General features: G+C 39.2%; 1 protein-coding gene across 3 annotated transcripts in view; it reads right to left on the reverse strand.

Annotated features, from left to right (window-relative positions):
- Nucleotides 1–5,505: 5,505 nt before the first annotated feature.
- The window catches only part of LOC148028540 (uncharacterized), a 162,838-nt gene continuing 144,684 nt past the window's right edge, over nucleotides 5,506–23,659 (reverse strand). For 2 of the 3 annotated variants that reach the window (XM_087688820.1, XM_087688823.1), the window contains one exon: nucleotides 5,506–5,688. In XM_087688820.1, the coding sequence (XP_087544946.1) occupies nucleotides 5,629–5,688 (60 nt within the window). In that variant the 3' untranslated portion in view covers nucleotides 5,506–5,628. The remainder of the gene's footprint in view (nucleotides 5,689–23,659) is intronic. The other variant, XR_015692502.1, reaches the window with a different exon arrangement.

Here is a 23,659-nt window from a genome sequence, read left to right on the forward strand (position 1 = left end):
TACTTCCCCCTTCTCTCTCTTTGCTATGTTAATGCCTTGAAGCTCTCTTTTCTCTATTTTAGGCCTACTATTACAATAGACACCCTGCTATGTATTTCTTTTTTAAATATTTTTTTTCCTTACCTAAATGCATTCAAATCACAAGCAATAACTTACACTACCCCAGTCTACTTCCCTAAATCCAAAAAACTAGAAAAACTTACTTGCAAAGGAGATCGATCTCTTCAACTCCCTCACTTCCTACCTATATCAAGCAGTGGTTCGGGGCAAACCCTACTTCAATGCTCAATTCGGAGTACACAAGCACTCAAAGCTTGAATTTGTGGTCATCCCGACGACAACGGAACCAAAATGTGGGAGCTTCTCGCTCGACTGCAAGACCCGTGGACCGCTTATTGTTTCAATCGTTTCAAGCCAAGTGCAATGGCTATCTCTCACATAGTTCTACGTGCTCTCACACCTATGCATGTAGTGAGCATATCTCCATGCTTGATCAAGTTCCTCCTCCCTCTCAAGCACACTCCGATAGCTCCACAATCCAAGATGCAAGCTCAAGCAAACTCAATCCTCAAGCTTCAAGCTCCATGCTCCATTGCCGCGCATGAGACAAGAGGAGAGAAGAGAAGAAGAAGAAGATATTAGAAGATGGAGAGCTTCTCCACCATGGTCCCTCACCCTCACACACTCACTCCCTCACTCCCTCATACTCCGTCTCTCAAGCACAAGCTCAAGCAAGCAAGACAAGAAGAAGATGACAAGAGGAGAGCTAGCTTTGGCCACACACAAGAATGAGCTTCTTCATTCACTTTTTGCCTTTTATACAAAACCCTAGCTCTAATCTCCTTTGGGTACCCATCCCTTTTTTTACATGATCAGCCATTTTAGCCTAGGTCCTCTTTTCCTATTTGCATTGTGTCTTCACCCATGCTCGTCTACATTTACAAATTTCATAGTAGGGAACATGACACTCTTTTACAAGGATTTAGGGTGCACTTTTATATTTAAAATATGCCTTTCCTCTTTTGCACCTGCCTTCAGCTTTTAAGATTGTCCTTGCACTTTTGGCTTTTTTTCCTCTTATTTCTTTAGTCATCAGGGGCCGCCTTTTCTGTTTTGCCTTGCTTCTTCTTAATCTTTTTTTTTGCTTGCTTTGCATTCAGTTTAACACAAAGTTCTTACATGCTTGGTAGAGAGCTAGCAACAAAGTGACTATAGCTTCAAATAATCTTTATTTTGCTTGCTTTGCACTGTGTTTAACACAAAGTTCTTACATGCTTGGTAGAGCTAGAGAAAAAGCTAGCAACAAAGCAACTATTGCTTTGCACTGGTTTAACACAAATTTCTTACATGCTTGGTAGCTCGGGGGGGGGGGGGGGGGTGTCACTCATGAATATATGTATATATAACATGAATTTAAAATAAGGGGTTTTTAAAATACCAATTTTATACATTTTTTACATACAGAAGGGTGTCATATGAAGGGGTTACTTACAGATTGAATAGAAAAGGGTTGTGTTTTATCCAAGAAAAATTCACAGATTAGGATATTTATAAATAGGCCATGAATGCACGTTATATAGAGAATATATATATAGTGAACCCCCCGAGCTTGGTAGAGATAGAGAAAAAGCTAGCAACAAAGCGATTATAGCTTTAAATAAGATTACAGAGATGAAGTCAAGTAAATAATGACCAAGATGCAAAAGGGAGTACAAAAAGAAATAGAAACAAGAAAGGAGACAAAACGAAGGCATGGAAAATGATATCTTTTTAGTAGTTAGTGAAGCTATATTGTCAAAGAAGATTATATTACATACTACTTTAGGAGGCCTAGTTAAGGAATGGCATGAAGAAACACAAGAGAAACTAAGATGATGAAGACTACCAAGGATATTTAGAAATACACATAGTAGACATCAAACCAAGGCCAATTCTAGAAGAAAATGGATTAAAGTGGATGATACCATGGAAAATCATCAAGCAAGGAAAGATTAAAGTGACATTAATTTTTTAAAGTATGCAAGATAGAGCTAAAGTATTAAAGCAATTTAAAAAAAATTCTAAGGAAACCAAAGTATGGATCACAAATGAGCTTACACAAGCACAACTAAGTGAAATCACCAAGATGAAGGAAACTAGAAGGCCTTAGGACTAAGTTACTTTTTGATGTCACTTTAAGGTGCATTTGTAAAAATACAAATGGCACCACAAAGTGGGATGTAACAAAAATTTTGATGTGTGTCTCTTTGCCTTATACACCTTTCGGGTGTCTCTCTCTCTCTCTCTCTCTCTCTCTCTCTCTCTTTTAGATTGGGAAAATAAAAACAATAAAGCTGGTTAAAAGCTATGCTCAAATACAATATTTCAATGGATTTTTGTTTCTTGCCATTTCTCTTCACTTTTGATCATTTCTTTAAGTCTAATAAATTTTTGATTTGTTGAGGGGTGTTTTTTCTATAGACAAAAAACTATACTGATGAATATAAGTTTCTACAAGTCAGCTAAGTAAGTCTCACATATTAAGAAACTCAGATCATATACACTGACCTATGTTTGGCCTTTATCTACTCTTGGGTGCACTGACCTCTCTTTTGCCTTTGCTTACTCTTTCGTGTTGATGATGATGTGACTAGGGATATGTAACTAGTGGTTTAAGTATGCATGGTGAAGTTGAATAAAATAATATATTTTATGAGAAAACTCATTGCAAATAGAGTATTGGTTATTAGTATTTCTACATGTAATCAATGTGCTTTAATGAATCTAAAGTCCTCAATAAATTTATTTAAGGTGTTTTGGTTTTAATTTGATTACCCATTAGCCAAATGATTATTATGTAGTTAATGGGTGTTTCTTCATAACATAAACCTTCTATGGCACTTTAATGGTGCTATATTGTGCGTTAATATTTGAAATGTTATTATAGTTGTTCTATTGTTATAGCATATGATTGCATAGTACTAGATCTCACTATATACACACCCACACACATGAACATAAAAGCCTAATCCTATGTCCTAGTAGTAGTCACACAATTTCTTATAATAATCTTATAATAGTCTTATACAGGACAATGTATATGTAAATGAGCAAAGATAATAATTAGATACTTGAAATAAGAGGTTAATGAGACAAACATGGATCTTGGAGAGACTCGCACATGTCCCAAACAACAAAGGAGAGCTCCACGACATCTTAGAGCACCTAATGGACAAATTAGCCAGCGACCCTGTCACAAATCTTAAACCACTAAAGGATCTTTTGGACGAATGGCGATGGACCAAGGTGCACGATCTGAACTTGATGTAAAATTGGGCCTTAGTTACCAATGACAAGGAAATGCAATATCAAAACATAAGGGATGACGAGCAATTGGATGATGATGACTTTTTTTGTGTCATGGTTAGAAGTTGCAATGAGATATGAGAGACCCACCATCACCAATAAAGGTTTCACTACTTGCCTAATGGGTAGAGCATTGTCACAAATGCATGTGAAACATGACAGGTATTACTGATATGAACTTGTGGGTGAAAAAATACATGAATCATAATCATAGGGTGTAGAGATACCATGATGGAAAAAATCAAATGGTACAAATAATAGTACCATAGATAACATGCAGTGGGATGTTTTATCTTAAATGGACATTGGACAAATAGTTTTTGAACAAGGCTTCAGAATTTTCTATGCAACCTGGAGAAAATCTAGTCCAAAATTTGGAGATACGATTTCATTACTTCCACAATACAAAACTTAAGCCCTTGTAAAAGATCATGACAAACATTTTACCTTGCCCTAGTGTTGTTGAAGATGCCAATAGAAACTAAAGCTCAAAAAAAATATTTAACGGAAATGAAATCTCTCATGAAATTTGCGGCTACAATATCCAACATACACATACACTTAAAAGAGTAAAATTATCCAAAGCTATTTCAATTCATACTACTTTCATCTCATAGCTCTTTTCTGTTCAAACTAACCATGAGAATCCAAATGTTAGCCCCCTTCATTAAAAGGCGTCTAAATCAATTCAAATCTACAAACATGACTCTTTGCTCCATCCAATTCTTAAACATCACCATGTCAAGCTATATGTATTATCACTAAAATATCATTCACAATCATCATAGTCGATATGATTGGACTTATATGAAGCATTATTTGTATGTAAGCTAGGCTTATAAGAAAAAGTCCATCGATGCAATGTGTTTCTTTTGAAATTCAGGTATACAAACACGACTCTTTACTCCATGTAGTTTTTAAACACAACCATGTCTAGCTCCATATTATTATCAAAACATCGTTGGCTCTCATTATAATCCATAAGTTTGGACTTTCAAGAAGCCTTATTTGTATATTGATAGCAATAAGTTAATTGGTAGCCTGCAATGTGTTTCTCATTAACAAAATGTTGTCATTGGTAAAATTGATAGTCCATAATGGGATCTTTGTCGAATGCCTTGAAAAGTGCTATGCACTATGAAGGTAAATTCACTGCAATGAACATGGATAGAGCTTTATGATTATTTTAAATTTGTTATTCTCATGTAGTAAATGATGGTAGTATTTGCAACCCTTCAATGAGAAATCATTTTCAAGGAAACGTTTGGTAGAAATCAAATTAAATGGTCTGGTAAATGTCAAACATATTGGGCGAAGTGTAATAGGTTTTGGTTGTTGATAAATGTGAAAGTGTCAAACATATTGGGCAAAGTGTAATAGGTTTTGGTTGTTGATAAATGTGAAAGTTGGCACTTGGTGCTTGTAGGCCTACGCCCTTTAGTAGGATAAAATTGTCCCCATTGAGATCAATTATGATTAAGGTTCCTACCATATATCCACTTCCTACTTTAGCTTTTGTGAATTATTGAGTGAGCCACTTCACTTTTAGAGAGGATATGGACAAAGAATCTTTAATTGCCTTAGAAGGTAGTCCATCAAGGCTCCTACCATCCCATATAATTCCAATAGACAATGCTTTTTTGTTGGACCTTGAAAGCCATTTTACCCTATGCCTCTAGATGCCCACCTTGGTATTTAGCTAAATTTTTACTTTGCATGCTGGTAGGGTCCAATTTTGTTGCATACATAAGAATACAATCTCTCTTGTACAACTTGTATGATGAACAAGTGTTAAATCTTATCAATGTGTAAAGAGCGATTGTCATTTAGAACATGCCAAAATTCTCACCTAATATATGATTGATATGATGAGCATTTAGCATCCTCCCCTATTGTCACACACACACACACCCCCCTTTGCATGCAGACTATTACACTTGAAAATCATATGTGTGGGATCATCAACAATACAATATAATAGAGGATCAAGGATCAGGCATACAACACTATAATCTACATATACATAATTTAGTCATATGTGCTTATGGCAATATGACCCTTTCTAAATGCATGCCCAAGAAATTGAAAGGCCAACATAGTTGCATAACACATAGTTATAAACATGCTTACTAAGATAAAGCTATATATTGTTTTGTAATGTTTCAAGTTCATTTCAATATTTCTTAACATTATCAATTAAAAAATTTTAATATTTCAAATTTTTTCTACATTTGTAAGAAATAAACATTTTCCTTTAAAGTGCAGTTTCTTGTACATTTTACATTAATTTTGAGAATTTTGTGGCTGCTCTTGAGCAATCGTAACAAATGGATGCTCCAATAACTGCAAAGAGAAACATAGCAAGTAATTACAATCAAAATAAGACATGTTTATACAAAATTTACATGATCAACTTTAGAAAGACTACAATCTAATATGAAATACAACATGTCTATAACTTTTTTCATGCATGCTAGTATTTAAACCAAGAGATTTTAAAAGTGTACTCATGAAAAAGCAACAAAAAAAGTAATTTGATAGATGCAAGCTCCTTAAAGTTTTCAAAAGTTGATAGCCCCTAGAAAGCATCTCTTTGTTTTTGGCACAACTAATGTATTTGATAGGCTTTGAAATCATTGTCAAAGTAAATATTTCATATCTCTTTATGCTCCATCTACGGTGTGCTTAAATGTTTCCAGTACTTCTTAAGGGTCTCCTAGTAAAGATAAGCTAAAGCATTGAGGTTCCTTACGATTGCGAAATTGTAGACTATGTGTCTGTGGTGCAAGTGGATTTCTCAGAGTAGTATGCTCACTATGTGGTGCAACTACAAAGTGTTTGGAAATACTTAAATATGTCAAGGAAAATGCTGCATAAATGTTGAAGAAAGAAGAAAGAAGGAAATGTCATATATACATATATGCATACATGTGTGTGTGTGTGTGTGTGTGTGTGTGTGTGTGTGTGTGTGTGTGTGTTGAGATGGCAAGCTATACATGTGCAGAGATTGATGATGGATTACCTAGTTAGGTGGGTCCACACATCTACACTTAGCATGTCAATGGTGATTATGATTCTCAAATGGCCATTGACTTATCACTTATTATATTTGGTTAGTTACACCTACCTAGCATAGTTAGAGTACTAGTCGATTAGTATAATTTGTTATACACTATTTGACTTAGTGGGCCGCTTTCATTTGTGTTGCATCTTATTAATACCTTGTATACATTGCATTGTGAGAGGAAGAAGGGAAAAAAATAGCCAAAAAAGGTTTTGGCCTTCATCTCTATTCTTGTGTTCTTCAGTAAGCTTCCTCTTATGTGTATTCTGTGAGTTCGAGACAATAGCTCAAGCAAGTTCCCATACTACACGATTCTAGCATGGCATCAAAGCGGCCCAATTGAGAGTGGATGGTTTTGAAGGTTGAAGTGAAGGAGGAGGAGTAAGGATTCAAGAAAGCAAGCAAGCAATTGGCAAGAAACTATCTCATTCTCTCTCTCTTTTCCTTGAATAGTGCCTATGGAGGCACTGGAAGCAATACGAAGTAAAAATCTCAAAATTTTATGAGATTTGGTGTACAAGTAGAACAGTGTACATTTTGCAGATGCATCCTTTTAAGCTTTGAGGTATTTGTCAAGAAGCACATAGAAGGTTTATATGCAAAATAAATTGCAAATTGTATGTATTATTAAGTAAGTGAAAAAGACTGCCCAGTTCATTACTATGTACATCTTATGAAGGATTGCAAAAGTTTGCTTGATGTTTGGTACTCAGTTGTGTCATAATGGCTAAGAATATTGGAAATCCAATTATTAGGAAGCTAGAAAAGAAGAACTATCCATCATGGAAGTACCATGTGATGAACTTACTTATTGGAAGAGGCTTCTCCGAGTTTGTATCATGTGAGGAAAAGAAATTAAAACTAAGTGATTCTGCGATTGTAAAAGAGTTTAAGATTGAAAAGAATGGAATGGAAAAGACAAAAATGTAATGTATTGGTTATTTACAGTCATTGATAACACTATATTGGAGCATATAAGAAATGTAGGAAATTCACATGCAACTTAGGCAATCTTCGAGAATATGTTTTCAATAAATGCAAATGCATGAAAGATTTAACTCAAGTAAGAGTTACATACTTTAAAGAAATGGAAGATATCAATAAATGAGTATGTTTTAAAGATGAGTAGCATTATAGATGCCTTAGCAACTATTGATGCAATGCTTGATGATGATGATTTGGATTCGTCTACATTGGGTAGCCTGAATTGTGAGAAGACCTAGAAATCTTTATGTTACTTTTATATATGTATGAAAGATGTTTTCAAAATTTGATGAGTTGGTCTCTCTCATGATCACTAAAGATATCACTATTTATGTAGGATGAATATATGAAAGAAGTGGTAATTAGATCCAAGCATTTTCCAAGAAGCCTCATATGGATGCACTCAGATACATATTAAGAGATGTGAATTCTACTTTGCATTATGGACTTTTTTATGACATAGGTAATGGTGTACAAATGTTTGGATACATAGATGTAAATTAGACTAGTAGCAAGTCTAATAGAAAATCTACAAGCAGATTAATATTTTTCCTTAACAGTGCAACAATTACTTAGAGGAGTAAAATGCAGCCACCACCAATGGTTGCTTTATCGAGTACAAAGGCTTAGTATAGCGGTGCTTCTACGTGAGCATGTGAGGTGATATGATTGCAAAAGTTATTGGGTGATTTGGATGTATATGGAGATGGTCCTATTGCCATTCATTATGATAACATGAGCAATTGCAATCAACCTTCCTCCTTAGATAGGGTGGTAATGGCCTCTTTAATCAACAATTACAACAAGCATATCATTTACATAAACTAAAAATGCATACTTTACCACCTTAATCTTAGACAGTACACATCCTATTTGCCCCAAAATTGATACCCCTTGTGGATTTCTTTATTTTTCATTGCAAATAAATGGAGTACAACTAAGATCCTCTAATCTCCTTCACTAATACAGTGTCAAAATTAATCAACAAGCCTTTAAACCAATTTTTTTCTTGGTTTGCTTGGAGATTGATCTTCACCCTGCTCCTTAAAAGACAAATTTAGCCCCAAATCTGATATTGACTAGCTAGCCTCTTGAATCTCCTTGAAATTTCTCAATTTCAACTATTGGATTTTAAGTCCTAGGTCCTCAATTTTGAGCAGGCATCCTGAGGTGATTATCAAACCCTAATTTTTAAATGTAAATTAGGGTTTGCATCTGAGATTTTTCAATATCTCTACTTTTGATGACTCACATGGCTAGATTCTACTAAGATAATAAGAGAGATGGCTAGGGAATGAGAAAAATACTATAGAGAGAGAATTTTCAAAGTTTCATAGTAAGAATGCTAAATAATTATTGGTGCCCTGCTCAAACAGCCATTGAAGCTGTCATCTACAACTTAGGACCACTAGAAAGGCTAGTGCTCCTTCTTGTTTCCTATCATATCTACTAGTAGAACCTTGAGCTATTGTCATTTGTACCTGGAGGGCTCCAACTTATTGTCACTTTTATTGCTATAGGACTCATCCCTAGTGGCTATAAATCACATCAGAAGCATCTCTTTGCTTTCTAACAACCTCATTCTCTCTCACAACGACCGAAATAGACTTTCATCAGCCCTTAAAAATGTTATTTTCACTTACATGGACAAGTTTTGCCAAGTGGTAGCATTTAAGTGTCATTTTCTAGTATTTTCGAGCTGATTAAGTTTATTTTTAGAATATTAATTTTAAAAATTTATTTAATAATTATTTTAGTGCTCAGATAATTAATTTCACTAGTCAATAATTCAATTGGCTAGCCAATTTGTCTTTTGAGTATCTCTAAGAAATTATTAGCTCTTAGACCAACATTAATTAATAAATTAATACTTAGTCTCTAATATCATCATTGATATTACTGGCCAATAAATTGGTCTAAGTCGAAATCTGACACCAAGTACCACCTAGTATATGTCAGGTATAACTTATTACAAGTTTTGTCTATGGCACTAATTGATATCTTGAGGTCTTGGCTCCCACATTGTGAAACTATTAACTTGCACCACCTCACATGTGCGAGTCACATTAGCGCATTTGATTAACTTTAAATTAAATGCTAAGTGAAGCAATAAAATTTCATATGCTTGTGACAGTCCACCCCCTTGAGATCCTTGCAATCGTCCTCGATTGCATTGCAATGTGACAAACATCCATTGCCATTATTGCAAATAAATGTTGACATCATAATCAAACAACATGTGCACCTATTGCTTGACCATGCTCATCCCCTCTGCATGTAAAATTCCAATCATTTAGACCAATTACAATCCACACACATGAATCATAACCATTGTTAAAACCATAAGGGATGTATCCACATGCCAAAACTCAATACTATTCTAATCACTAAAGCAAAGTAATGCATGAACTAAGCATGACGAGTATCTCATAGGAATGTACCACATGATAGCATACATCAACTACATCAACTACAAACTATGTGTAACTTATGCAATTGTACTTCTCTTGCATCACCTGCAAATGTATATTGTATACCATCCATGTATCTTATACATGCCTTGCAAATGCACATCACATCCAAAATGTACATTCCATGTATTCCATACATGGTAGCAATCTTACAAATGTATAGTTTCAGAGCCTAGGTGAAAACCATATCATATGCCTATTGACTCATAGGACTAGTATATTGACTAGTGATCCCAATGGTAGAAATACTATTAGCATACATTATCTTGAATGTAAACCAAGTACATTTGAGGTCCACTACATAACTAAGCTATTAGGGGGCTGGAGATGCAACCTCCCCATTGAGCATGAACTCTTTATGCTCTCTTGAGCCTCAAAGAGCTCCAAAATCGGCTCTAACTACAACACATCAAGGCAAAGTGTATCATTGAGGATAATTTGCCAGGTCACTCTCCTCCCAATCACCTTGTTTTATAAGCAAAATAATATTGTAACTTTACCAAAAAGCACATGGAAACTTTAACTTGCCTCGACATCTCCACTAGGTTGTAGGCCTTCTTTCCTCTTGAGCATTGCAGTGTTCTATACTTTCATATTATTATAATTCCAACTTAACTAATATGCAACAATGTGCTTGACTAGCCCCTGTACCTGGCATGCTAGGAGCATCAAATGCATTAGGCACCATTCTTATTTGCATACTTTAGACTGTTGCAATGTAATTGTACATGGGATGTTGCATACTACCACCCACACTTTCAAGTGGGTGATAGTATGTTTTACTACCACCCTCTTGGATTCACACTTCCAAGTTGGCCTTGCATATGCATCAATTGTTCCACTCACATCATTTACTTATGGTCACTACCCATATTTGGAACATCATGTTGTTGTATAAGCTCTTTCTTTGGTGCATCTTGCTATTCTAAAGCTCTTGAAGATAATTTTCTCTTCTTACCTTTGCTACCCTCCTTTAAGGGATTCAAAAAGTTCACGAATTGAGGATCATTTGTCGATTGCACAAACATTTCAACTGCTTTCTTTAAATTGGTCATGAAATTTCTATTTCTCTTGCTAGTTGTCAGCCTCTATTGGCCTAGAAGAACCCACATTTTGGTCTAAGCTAATATTATGAGCCTGTTGTCTATGCTACATGTCTTGTTTAAGATTAGGCATTGCATTTCTCCCAACACTTTGTGAATTTTCAAATTGAGAGGCATCATCCCTACTTGATCCCATCTCACTCTCTAAAGACATTCTTGTTGTAATGCTCAGCTGAATACAATTTCAACACTAGAGCAAAGCTTTTGACCTTCAATCAAGTGTTCAGGTCCACCAATTTGAAAGAAATGATGGTATCCCAATGATGAAACCTTGCAACCATCCTTTCTCCTCAAATAGGGTGCTAAGGACTTGATTAATCATCAAGTACAACGAGTATAAAATTCACATAAACTAAAAATGTATACGTTACCACCTTAATCTTGGACAATGGACAATCTACTGGTCTTGAAATTGGTGCCCCCTTAGTATTTATTAATCTTTTATTACAAATGGATGAAGTATAACTAAGATCCTACGATCTTCTTTGCTAATCCAAGTGCGTCTTGCTATTAAAACTAACATGCAAGCCTTCAAACCAGTTTGCCCTTTGGTTTTCTTGGAATTTCACCTTCACCTTGCTCCTTGAAAGAAAAATTCAGCCCCAAATTTGATATTGAATGGTTGGCCTCTTAAACCTCTCTAAAATTCCTTAATTTTAGTTGGCTGGAATGCAAATCCTAAGCCATCAATTCTAAGCATGTATCTTGAGGTGGCTATCAAATCCTAATTTTTGCTATAAATTAGGGTTTACAAGAGAGATTTTCCAACGTCTCCACCTCTAATGACTCAAATGGCTAGATTCTGTTGACATAATTAGAGAGAAGGCTAGGAGATGAGAGTGAATCCTGTAGAGAGAGAAATTTCAAAGTCCCATAATGAGAAATGCTGAAAAATTGTTGCTCCCTTGCTCAAATAGCCATGGAAGCTATCACCTATAGCTTAGGACTATATTTGATTAGTTACATGTACTTATAGCTAGCATAGTTATAGGCTAGTCGATCAGTATAGTTAATTAGGCATTATTTAACTTAGTAGATTCCTCTTATGTGTATTATGTGTTGTCAATGTAGTAGCTCAAGCAAGTTCCCTATTACGTGATTCGTGACTATGTGTGTGTGTGTGTGTGTGTGTGTGTGTGTGTGTGTGTGTGTGTGTGTGTATATATGTATATATACATCTACATCTATATATATATATATATATATATATATATATATATATATATATATGTATGTATAGATATATGTACATGTATGTATGTATGTATGTATGTATATGTATATATACATGTATGTATGTATGTATGTTGCAGTTTTCTTAGTTTAATTTTAACTCACTTTGTCAGTCATATAGTCCAATTGTGATTGTAGTAATCTTATTTTAGGTAATTAATATAATTATCCTTTCCATGGATATGTGTGTGTGTGTGTGTGTGTGTGTGTGAATGTCTACAAAATGTCAAATCAACCTATGAGACAATAATAAATACATTTGAAGTTGAAGGAAATGTCATGTTTCCTAAATAGAGTAAAGAAACCATAACCTAAAAGGAAACATCTAGCTAGGAAATAATCAATAATTGAAAATATAAACAAAGCACTAGAGATTCAATACAATATGGAACTGATATGAGGATCAATATTATCCCAAGACATCTCTCATAGGTCTATCCAACATGGTAGGGCATTGAGATGATGTGCGAATATTCTCAGGATCCTCTGGTTGTGCCTTGACTGGGGATATTGACTGGGGATATGGACCAATGGATTGTGGGGTGTATACTTCTCATCTCTCAATGGCTCTATCTAGGGTGACTCATTGTGGTGGAACCAAGGGTTAGCTTGGGGTATGCTCAAAAAATCCAGATGAAGGTGTAGCTTTGAAGAAGTCAGTAAGAGTGCGTTGTCATGGATCGATCCCCAAGATACCTCCCTCAAGACAATTAGTGATCTCGATGGCAATGGAGCTCCCAAAGGAAGAGTCGAAGGCAATGTTGATTTGGCAAGTCCATCACCTTGGATAGTGAATCCAATGGATCAATGAGGTCTTAACACTTTATGGGTGGACTAGCAAGAGGGTGCTCATGAAAGGACTAAAAGGAGTGGAGTTCCATTTGAAGTGGTTAGTTAGATAGGGCTTTCCTTTGGCTCTAGATCTCTTCATGTCTTTTGTAGAGGCGGTGTTGTATTTTCTTAATTGAGAGTTAGAGGGTTGAAGGGTCTCAAGCAGCTTAAGCAAACAAAGCTACAGGACTTGGACTAGGTAGATGACAAGGCCTTATATATCGAGGATGATGAGTTGATTGCTTCTATCCATCTTGTATATATTGAGGATGACATAGCCTTATATATTGAGGATGATGAGTTGATTGTATCTATCCATCTTGTATTTCTCAAATACATTGCTTAGTTTAGAACTTCTTGTGGTTCCCTTTGTAGGGGTCTGTAGATTCCTAAGAAAAAGTTGCTTGGTAGACCAAAATGAAACACCACTTAGATAGAGGCCTGAGGATTATTGCTATAGAGTACCAAACAAGCTAGAGGTATGAGGGCTCATCCCAAATGGGTAGACTTGGAAGCTTCTTCTCTACAAGGGCCTCTAGCAGTGTCATTCCGATCTCGAAGGAGATTGGAGAGCATCTCTAAGTTGCATCACCAAAGTGCCAACCACCCTTTCCAGATCATCCTTCCATCACAATTTGTTATGAGCTTGGCAAAGCCTACAAAGGATGTTAGAACAGAGGTCCCTATGTTGCTAGGAGCCAATTTATAGATAGCTAGTCATATGAAATCCATTAATTAGAGATAGAGATAGGTTGCAACTTTGGGAGTGCAAGTGCATTCAGTGGATTGGTTGGGAGGTTAGACCTACTTGTTCCATGAAAGATGGAAGAGACATCTACAAGGATGGATACTTGGAGATCCTTCACCAAGTAGTGGGGAGTGGGAAACAAGGACTTGATGATTGAAGATTGCTGTAGTGATCCCACAAGAGTGACTTCTTAGGTATTACTAGGCATAGGTGCACACTTAGGCTATCGAAAACCTTCCTTGCCATTTTATTAAAAATGTTTACATGGCTTTAGACCTAGAAGGCCTATTATAGACAACCCAATTTTCACCATTGGGTGACCTTGTATTGGTAGTAGGTAGAGTCCCCCTAAAACATCCACCTAGAATCCCCAACCTTCATATGAGACGACACAAGACACACTCACAATGAAAGGGACTAGACATCAAAATCATCTCCCATCGATAGAGCCAAAGGGACTCACCCCTGAGCTTGGGAGCTAGCAACACTCAGGATCATGGATGCATCCCATGCCACCAATCCATACTATCCTAGTGTATGGATGTGTCGGCCAACAAGTCAAGAGCCAAAGAGTGGTGATCACACAATGAATGTGCTCAATAGGGCATTGAGTCCTATAAATAGGACTCTGCTACCCTAAACACAGAGTGTCCTTAGTGCATTTGCATTGAGTCACCTCATGACCACTATGACCAATGCTACTAGCACCCATCTAGATGTCTAGGGACATAATACTTCTCCCCTTATCAATGATTGTTGTCCTTAGCAATATTCTTAAGGATGAAGTGAGGAAAATGACTCTTCATTGCTCTTATGAATCTATAATCCTTAGCAATATTCTTAGAGATGAAGTGAGGAAAATGATTCTTCAATTAATGTACCATGTCCCAAGTAGCCAGACCCTCTGGGCAGTTTTTTCACTTGACCAAATACTCAAAATAAATGGTTCGATGGGATTGCTTAGTTCTAAGGTTTGGAACGAATTCGAGTGAAATATAACAAGCAGTATTCTCAAGCTGTGGGCCTTCCTCAATTGGAATAATCAGTTAACTTTGTCCTAGTTGTTCTTTCAAACAACTCATCTTCTTTGTAATCTAGAAAAGACCACAATATCTTGAAGACAATTTATAGCACTTGCCAATGGTCATGGAGTTGGACTCCTTTGGGACTTTAAAGTAAACCCACATGCCGTCCTAGAGCTCTCGAGGAGTACAATGTTGGTTAGCATAAAACATGGCATGATCTTGAGCCGTTTTAATGCTTCCCCCAGTAATCGTCAATGTCTCCTACATACCATGTAGAAAGTCGACTACGGACTGCATTTTCACCCCCTTGAGCTCAGTGGCAATTGGTTATTTTAGCTCATATTCGTACATAAGTATAAACAGGCTATAACTAGTAGCCGAATGCTTAGCATTGTTATAAGCAAACTCAATTTAAGAAAGATAACGCTCCCAATCAAATTCCCTACGGGAGACGTATGCATGCAACATATCCTTCATGATATGATTTGTCCTTTCGGTTTGTCCATCAGTTTTAGGATGTCTCGACGATGACATAGACACTAGAGTTTCTAGTTTTTGAAAAACTGTTTGCTAAAAATGGCCAGTGAATTTAGGAGCTCACTAACTATTTCATCAAGCAAACCCAAAAGTCTATAAAGATGTTCCACAAAGAGAAATCCCAACTTGTGGCTTTTCATGGTTGTTTTTGTAGGAATGAATCGAGCCATTTTCGTCAATTGGTTGACCACAACAACCCAGATTGCATCATGGCCTTGGATTTTACGAGGCAATCCTGCAACAAATTTCATACAAATGCTACTCTACTTTCTATCAAGAATTTGTAAAGGACGTAGCATCCCCACCTGTTTGTGCCCTTCAAATTTTAATTAGCTGGCACTGTGGGCACTCATGCATATAAGAATCAACCATAGTCTTAATATGAGACCAATAAAAGTAGCAAGTGACCAAGGCCAAAGTTTGGTGTATGCCATTAATTAGGGTGTCTATCATTTAATGCATTGTGCTAGCCATATAAATTTTTTTTGCAGATATCTTGCTCATCGGGCACACACACTTTGCCTTGTTTAAAAAGAAATCCATTATGAATGGAATACTTGTCCGCCATCTTTCTCTTAATAGCTAACTTTCAAGCATCTGGACCAATCGTGGAGCTCCTACCAACACGCCGCTGCCCTCACCCCTGTAACCTTGTCAAACTGCGCCCCCACTAACTAGCCATCGTGCCTCCCCCATCCCTCTCACCTGCCTCTCCTCGCCATCGTGCTGCACCCCCTTCTCATCATCAAGTTGCGCCTCCCCCTCCTTGCCATCACACTACGCCCCTCCCTCCTCACCATCACGTTGCCCCCCCCTTTGTGCGTTGCCTCCCCCCCGCCCTGTGCATCGCCCCTGCCCTGTGGCTCCCGCCTGGTACCTCCCCCCTACCCTATGGCTCTTGCCATCACGCTGCGCTCCCCCCCCCGCCTAATACCTTCCCCCCGCTCTCGCACCTCCCCCTCGCCCTGGTCACGCCCTGGTACCTGCACCATGCCTGTTCTTCGGCACTTTACTTTTCCTCGGACTGGCAGTAGGGTACCACCAGTTAGTGGAGGACTTTGGTCAGCTCTTCGGCACAATTCTTCCTGCCTTCTTCACGGGTGCTATGACAGCTATGCAGGAGTCCCCAAGGTACGAGTGGACGTAAAAGACACAAAGAGTATACCCAAGTTCTTGGAGATAGAGGTTGGAGGTCACTCCCTTAGGCAGTAGGTCATAGTGACCGGGCAACCAGGGCAGTGCCTGCGCTGCCATGACTTTGGGCACCAGGCAGCAGACTGTACACGCTTTGGAGCCAAGGCGGCTCTGTCGACAAGCCCACACGTGGACACGCTGACAGCTTCACACGGGTCCAGAGACGATAGATAGGGAGACGGCAGGGGGGCTCCAGCTAGCTCCGCAGACGCAACCTCAACAGCAGGGAGCAGGAGGGCGAGCGACGCCCCCCCGGTAGAGCACTCCGCAGCCCCCTGCCCACCCCACCCGGCAGGACTGCAACCATCCACATCCACCACCCGCCCCACAGACTACCTCACTTGAGATCCCACACCCCCCAAAAACCCCCCCCCCCTCCCCACCTCCCATGCTACCCCCATTGACCTGGGCCCACGCTCCCCCGTTCCAGGGCCACCAACCTCCCCCCTCCCCCCCCACCCGCCATGTACCTCTGACCATCCCACGATCCATCAATCTTCTTTCCCCCCACCACCTCCCTTGCCAAGCACATTTCCCTCTCCACCCCCCCTCCCCCCCCTCGACCTACCCCCAGTTCAGGTGTTCCCCCCCAGACCCACCCCCCCTCTTGTCACAGAAGGTGATGAGCCACACATGCCTACATCCTCCTCGCACCAACAATTCTCCCCCTCCCACACAGCCATCAACTCATCTGCCCCTGCCACCCGTCACACTTTCCCGAGACAGGCACAACTGTTGCCACAACTCCACAGTGGCCCATGGTCCTACCTGAGAGTTGCGAAGAGCGGAGAGTTCCCACTACCTCTAGAGTTAGGGATCTTCGTGGTTCGTAAGTCAAGGAGGGGCAAGGTCCATCTACTAGCACCACCGGATGGACCAAACTAGGCTATTTTCTTTTAGTTCTTCCACCCAAGGGATTGGACGACGACATAGATAGAGGAGGAGTTGAAGAGTCAGGTGGAGGACCACATCTCCCAGTGGATGGGAGATGAAGGACTAGCACTATTTATAGAGCAGTGGCCTCGTTGCATGATGGACATTAATTGGTGGGCTGGTGCCGAGGTCCCATACTTGAGCATCATCTTTCGAGCCCCTCCACAGTGGAGAGCTCTGCGGGATGTGATCGAGTCGCCCTTGGCACAAACGGCCCGTTTCTACCAGTGTACAGAGTCACGACTCTCCACATGGCTGATAGATACATTGATAGTACCACTTGGAGCATCTATCACCCCTATGGTCCGGCCGAGGGCCACCATGGGAGATTGGAGTTCACCATCCAGACCTGCGGCAAAGCGCACTTGCATGCCCCATAGTTTCTCCTCCTCTTCAGCAATTTCCACACCAAATAGATGCCTGTTCGGACAATCATAGGTTTCCCCATGAGCTTACACCTTGCATCTTGAAATGTAACAGTCTCCACTACAGTAATGGGGCACATGGTTCTAGAAAGTTGATTGTTCGGCAGGAGCTGCAGCCTGCCCTTTCTTATGGCAAGCTCAACACGTGCAGACATTAATGATGGACCACCTGGCTAGATGGGTCCGCACGTCTACACTTAGCACGTTGGTGGTCATTATGACACTCACATGGCCAGTGACCTATCACTTATTATATTTAGTTTGTTACACCTACCTTCAACTAGCAAAGATATAGCGCTACTCGATTAGTGTAGTCGGTTATGCACTGTTTGACTTAGAAGGCCACTTTCTTTTATGTTGTATCTTATCTATAATTTGTATACATTGTATTGTATGTCGAAGAAGAAAAAGAAACCAGCAAGAAAACGTTTTGGCCTACATCTCTCTTCTTGTGTTTTTGAGTGAGCTTCCTCTTGTGTATACAATGTGTGTTTGGCGCAGCAGCTCAAGCACATCCCCCCATCATGCGATTCTTGATATGGTATCAGAGCCATGCCACTGAGAGAGGCTGATTTTGAAGGCTGAAGTGAAGGAGAAGAAGCAAGGTTCGAGCAAGCAAGTAACGGGTAAGAAGCTCTCCCATTCTTCCACTCTCTCTCTTGGATAGTACCTGTGGAGGCACCAGAAGCAGGGTCGAGCAAAAATCTCAGATTGCTGTGAGATTTGGTGTGCGACCAAATCATTGTATATTCTGTAGATAAGCCCTTTAGGGATTGCCCGCAGTTATTTTGGTGACCAAAAGTGGGTGCACAGGTTACAGATTGCGAATCTGTAATTTTTGAGTTATTTGCAGGAAGAAAACATAATGTTTATCTGCAAACAGGTTGCATATTACATGTACTATTGAGCAATCAGTGAAAAAGGTTGCTTGGTATATTGTTGTGCACGTGTTGTGAAAGATTGCAGAAGACTAGCTTGCTGTGTTGTATCCTTGTTTGTGATAATGAAAGAGAACAGTGGAAATTCCATTATTGAGAAGCTCGACAAGAACAACTACCCTTCATGGAAGTTTCGTGTGACGAACTTCCTCATTGGAAAGGGCCTTTATGAGTTTGTTTCAGGTGAAGAAAAGGAGTTAGAGCTGGGTATCCCTCTGGCTACAGATGAGTTAAAAGCATGGAAAGAGTGGAATGCAAAAGACAAAAAGGTGATGTACTGGCTATCTGCAGTCATTGATAATACTATGCTGGGACATATCAGGAATGCAGAAACTTCACATGCAGCTTGGACAATTTTTGAGAGCATGTTTTCAGTAAATACAAAGGCACGAAAGATTCAACTCAAGCAAGAGTTGAATGCCTTGAAGAAAGGAAAAATGTCTGTCAATGAGTATGTGTTGAAGGTGAGGAGCATTGCAGATGCTTTAGCAGCGATTGATGCAATGCCGGATGATGATGATTTGGTTTCATCCACTCTGAGTGGTCTTAACAATGAGAAGGCATGGAAATCATTTGTTACTTCAGTATATGTACGGAAGCCATTTCCAGATTTTGATAAGCTGATCTCTCTCATGATTACTGAAGAGATCAATATGTAGGGTGACTCGTCTGAAAGAAATGGTGAATAAGTCCAAGCATTTTACTCAAGTTCAGGAAGGGGACGTGGTAGATCCTCTTCGAGAGGCCATGGTATGGGACGTACTGGCGATAACCAGCAAAACATGTTCAATCAACAGTTTGGTGAAATGCAGGTTTCTGGAGATAGAGGAAACTTTAGAGACAGGGGGAGCTCTAGAGAAAGAGGTGGATGGCAAAACAAAGGCTCTGGAAATTCTACTATTGTTTGTCATTATTGGGGGAAAACAAGATATATTGTAGCTAATTGTTATGCTAAGAAGGATGATATTCGCAGTGGTAAATTATAACAAGGAAACGATGCATCGTCTTCACGACAGAATGAAGACAAAAATGAGCGTCTGTTTGTTATGCAACATATGATGAATGCAGTTACAGAAAAGAGGACACATAATGATGTATGGTATGTCGATTCAAGTGCATCTAATCATATGACCAGTCATGTTGAATGGTTTGGAGAGATGCAGGACTTACAAAACCCAGGTTATGTGCAAATGGGTAATGATTCATGCCACCCAATTTCACACATTGGAAAGGTTCCCTTGTCCTTTTATGATGGCCAGACAAAGAGTCTGACAGATGTATTACATGTGTCATCAATTACAAAGAATCTAGTGTCTGTTGGTCAAATGGTAGAGCAGGGGTTGCAGGTCCGATTCAATGCAAAAGGTTTTTTTGTAAAAGGCTTTAATGATAAGTGCAGGTTGGTCGCAAAAGGAAGTAGAGTTGGCCGAATGTTCACTTTAGATGTTGAAATTCCTGCAATGGATGTTGCTATGTATGCTAAAGGAAAATGATTAGTTGCAGATATTGAAATATGTCATAAACGTATTGGACATGCAAATGTGCAAAGGCTGAAATTAATACAGTCCAGAGGATTGATTACAGGGTTATCTTCTTTTAGAGTTGCAGAATTGCATAAAGTCTGTGAAGCATGCCAGTTTGGTAAGCAGGCAAGACAACCCTTCTCGCATGATAGAGAAGTGAGCAGAAATATACTTGATATAGTACATACAGATGTTAGGGGGCCTACACACAATGCATCTCTTGGTGGCAGCAAATACTTTGTCACATTTGTTGATGATTGTTCAAGGAAGCTATGGGTATACTTCATGAAGGAAAAGAGATGTGTTTGAGCACTTCAAATCTTTTAAGGCAGTTGTTGAAACAGAAACATGCTTAAAAGTGAAGTGCTTGAGATCAAATGAAGGGGGAGAGTATCTCTCTAATAAGTTCAATGGCTTCTTGAGGACTCATGGGATAAAGAGGCAATTTACTTGCAGGTATATCCCAGAGCAAAATGGTGTTGCAGAAAGAAAAAAAAAGCATATTGCAGAAGTTGCACAGGCATTAATGATTGAAAAGAATATGCCCAAAATTTTTTAGTCTGAGGCTGTCCATACTGCTGTCTACATTATGAACATAACTCCCACAACTGTAGTTTATGGGATGACTCCTGAAGAGTGCTTTACTGGCAAGAAGCCCGATGTATCGCACTTGAAGGTATTTGGATGTGTTGCATATGTTCATGTGCCAGATGAGCTACGGAAGAAGCTTGATCCAAAGGCTGAAAAATGTATTTTTATTGGGTACTCTTTAGAGCAGAAAGGGTATCGTTGTTATAACCCTGTCATCACAGGTGAGTTCAGAGTGAGCAGGGATGTTATCTTTGATGAGATGGGCAGCTGGTATGCACCTACTAGTGATATATTAGATGATGATAATGATCAGGACAGTTATGTGCAAAAAGAAAAACAAGAATCACAAAGTCTTAGTGGACTTGAAACAACATCTGGTACTATACCTACAGTGAGCCCTTGGTCTGGGAGAATGAGTAGTCCCAGGTGGATCTATAAGTGTTGCAGGAAAGGACAAAGGAAAGAAGAAAGTACTGGATGGTAATGATGCATCTACCAGTCATTTGGGATTTGACGGAGACTCCAGTGGTTCAGAGAGTTTGGATGATGAGCTTGGTATTCCTTCAGTCAGGACACCAGGTGTACAGAGAGCTCATAGTAATGTAAAGGCTCCATTGAGTGATCAGATGGTATGCAGATCTAGCAGGGTCAGATAACCTGTTAAAAGATTTTGTTTTGAAGGTTATGCAGCTCACCATTATGATTATATGGTGAAACTAGTTGAGGATGTTGAGCCCACTTCTTTTGAGGATGTTGTTGGTCATGCTCATTGGGATGGAGCAATGGATGAGGAGATGAATGCATTAGAAGCCAATAAGACTTGGGATTTGGTACCCTTACCTAAGGGTAAGAAAGCTATTGGCTATAAGTGGGTTTACAAAGTCAAGCATAATGCAAATGGTTCAGTTAGCAGGTATAAGGCTAGGCTGGTTGCAAAAGGCTATGCTCAAACATATAGCATAGATTATGAAGAGACATTCAGTCCAGTTGCTAGAATGGCAACTGTTAAGTGTGTGATTGCCTTGGCAGCAGCCAAAGGTTGTAGTTTGCAGCAAATGGATGTTAAGAATGCATTCTTGCATGGTGAATTGCAAGAAGTGTATATGGAGCAGCCAGCAGGTTATGAGGATTTAGAGCATCCCACATATGTGTGCAGGTTAAAGAAGGCGCTCTATGGTCTGAAGCAAGCACCTAGAGCATGGTCTGACAAGATTGGAGAGTATCTTGTCAATATTGGATTTTGTATTTCTGATGTTGATCACTCACTTTATGTAAGAAAGGGAGATGCAGGTTTGGTCATCATAGTCATCTATGTGGATGACTTGATTATTACAGGTGACAGTGACAATGGGATTACTGAAGTTAAGGACTTCTTGAAGTTAATGACTTCTTGAAGAAGTTTGAGATGAAAGATTTCGGTGAGTTGAGATACTTTCTTGGTATTGAGGTGATCAGATGTGATGATGGTATATGGTTGTCCCAAAGGCAGTATGGCTTGGATATGTTATCCAAGTATGGTATGACAGCATGTAAGCCTCTTTCAGTATCATTGGAGCAAAATGTGAAGTTGAGTGTTGACATTGGGGATGAGCTAGAAGACCCTACTATGTTCAGGAGGGGAAATCAGGTTTGTAAATAAACTGCCAAGCATGCTGAGGCTACAAAGAATGATTCACTTTATTTGTATGTTCAGGCATCCACGGATCAAAATGCTCTAGATTTGGAAATATATAATCGATTTGCTGGCCTAGCATTCAACACCATCCAGCTTTTGGGTATCATTGCTGTCATGTCTCAGGTTGCATGGCCAGTGTTTGCCATGTTTTTTCCTGTGATGGGCATGTCTATCTGGCTTCAGGTAATGCAATAATTCTTGATATGCACTCAATTTTATGACTATCAAAAATTTCGAGCGTAGTATTTGATGTAAGGTACAGACTGTTGTTTCAGCTGGAATATACTTTGTTTTATTAGGGCTTGCAGAATGTAGACCCTAGATCTTGATATTGACAGCTGTTTGTTTAATGCTATGATTTATTTACAGAGGTATTATATAGAGTCCGCAAGAGAGCTCTCAAGGTTGGTGGGCATCCACAAGTCACCTATTCTTCAACATTTTGGGGAGACCATTTCAGGAGCTGCAACAATTAGAGGATTCGATCAAGAATCTCGATTTGTAGTTAGAAACTTGGAGTTTATTGATTGTTACGCTAGACCTCTCTTCAACACTTTTGCAGCAATGAATCGAGTACAAAGGCCGAGTATAGAGGTGTTGCTATGGTAGCATGTGAGGTGGTATGGCTGCAAAAGTTATTAGGTGATTTGGATATGCATGGAGATGGTCCAGTTGTCATTCATTGTGACAACATGAGCAACATACAGCTAGCCAGGAATCTAGTGTTCCATGCTAGGACAAAACACATGGAGGTGCACTACCACTTTTTGAGAGAGAAGGTACTTGCAGGAGAGATTGACTTGGTCAACACACAGGATCAGATAGCTGACATTTTCACAAAGGCATTGGGTGCAGAGAAGCTTCGAAAGTTCCGAAGCTTACTTGGAGTTGCAGAGATAGAATTGAGCTTGAGGGGGAGTGTTGAGATGGCAAGCTCAACATGTGCGGACATTGATGATGGACCACCTAGCTAGATGGGTCCGCACGTCTACACTTAGCACGTTGGTGGTCATTATGATACTCACATGGCCACTGACCT

The sequence above is a fragment of the Lygodium microphyllum genome, chromosome 11, assembly GCF_053477565.2.
Source record: "Lygodium microphyllum isolate KBCC chromosome 11, Lygodium_microphyllum_v1.1.10, whole genome shotgun sequence".
Lineage (NCBI taxonomy): Eukaryota > Viridiplantae > Streptophyta > Polypodiopsida > Schizaeales > Lygodiaceae > Lygodium > Lygodium microphyllum.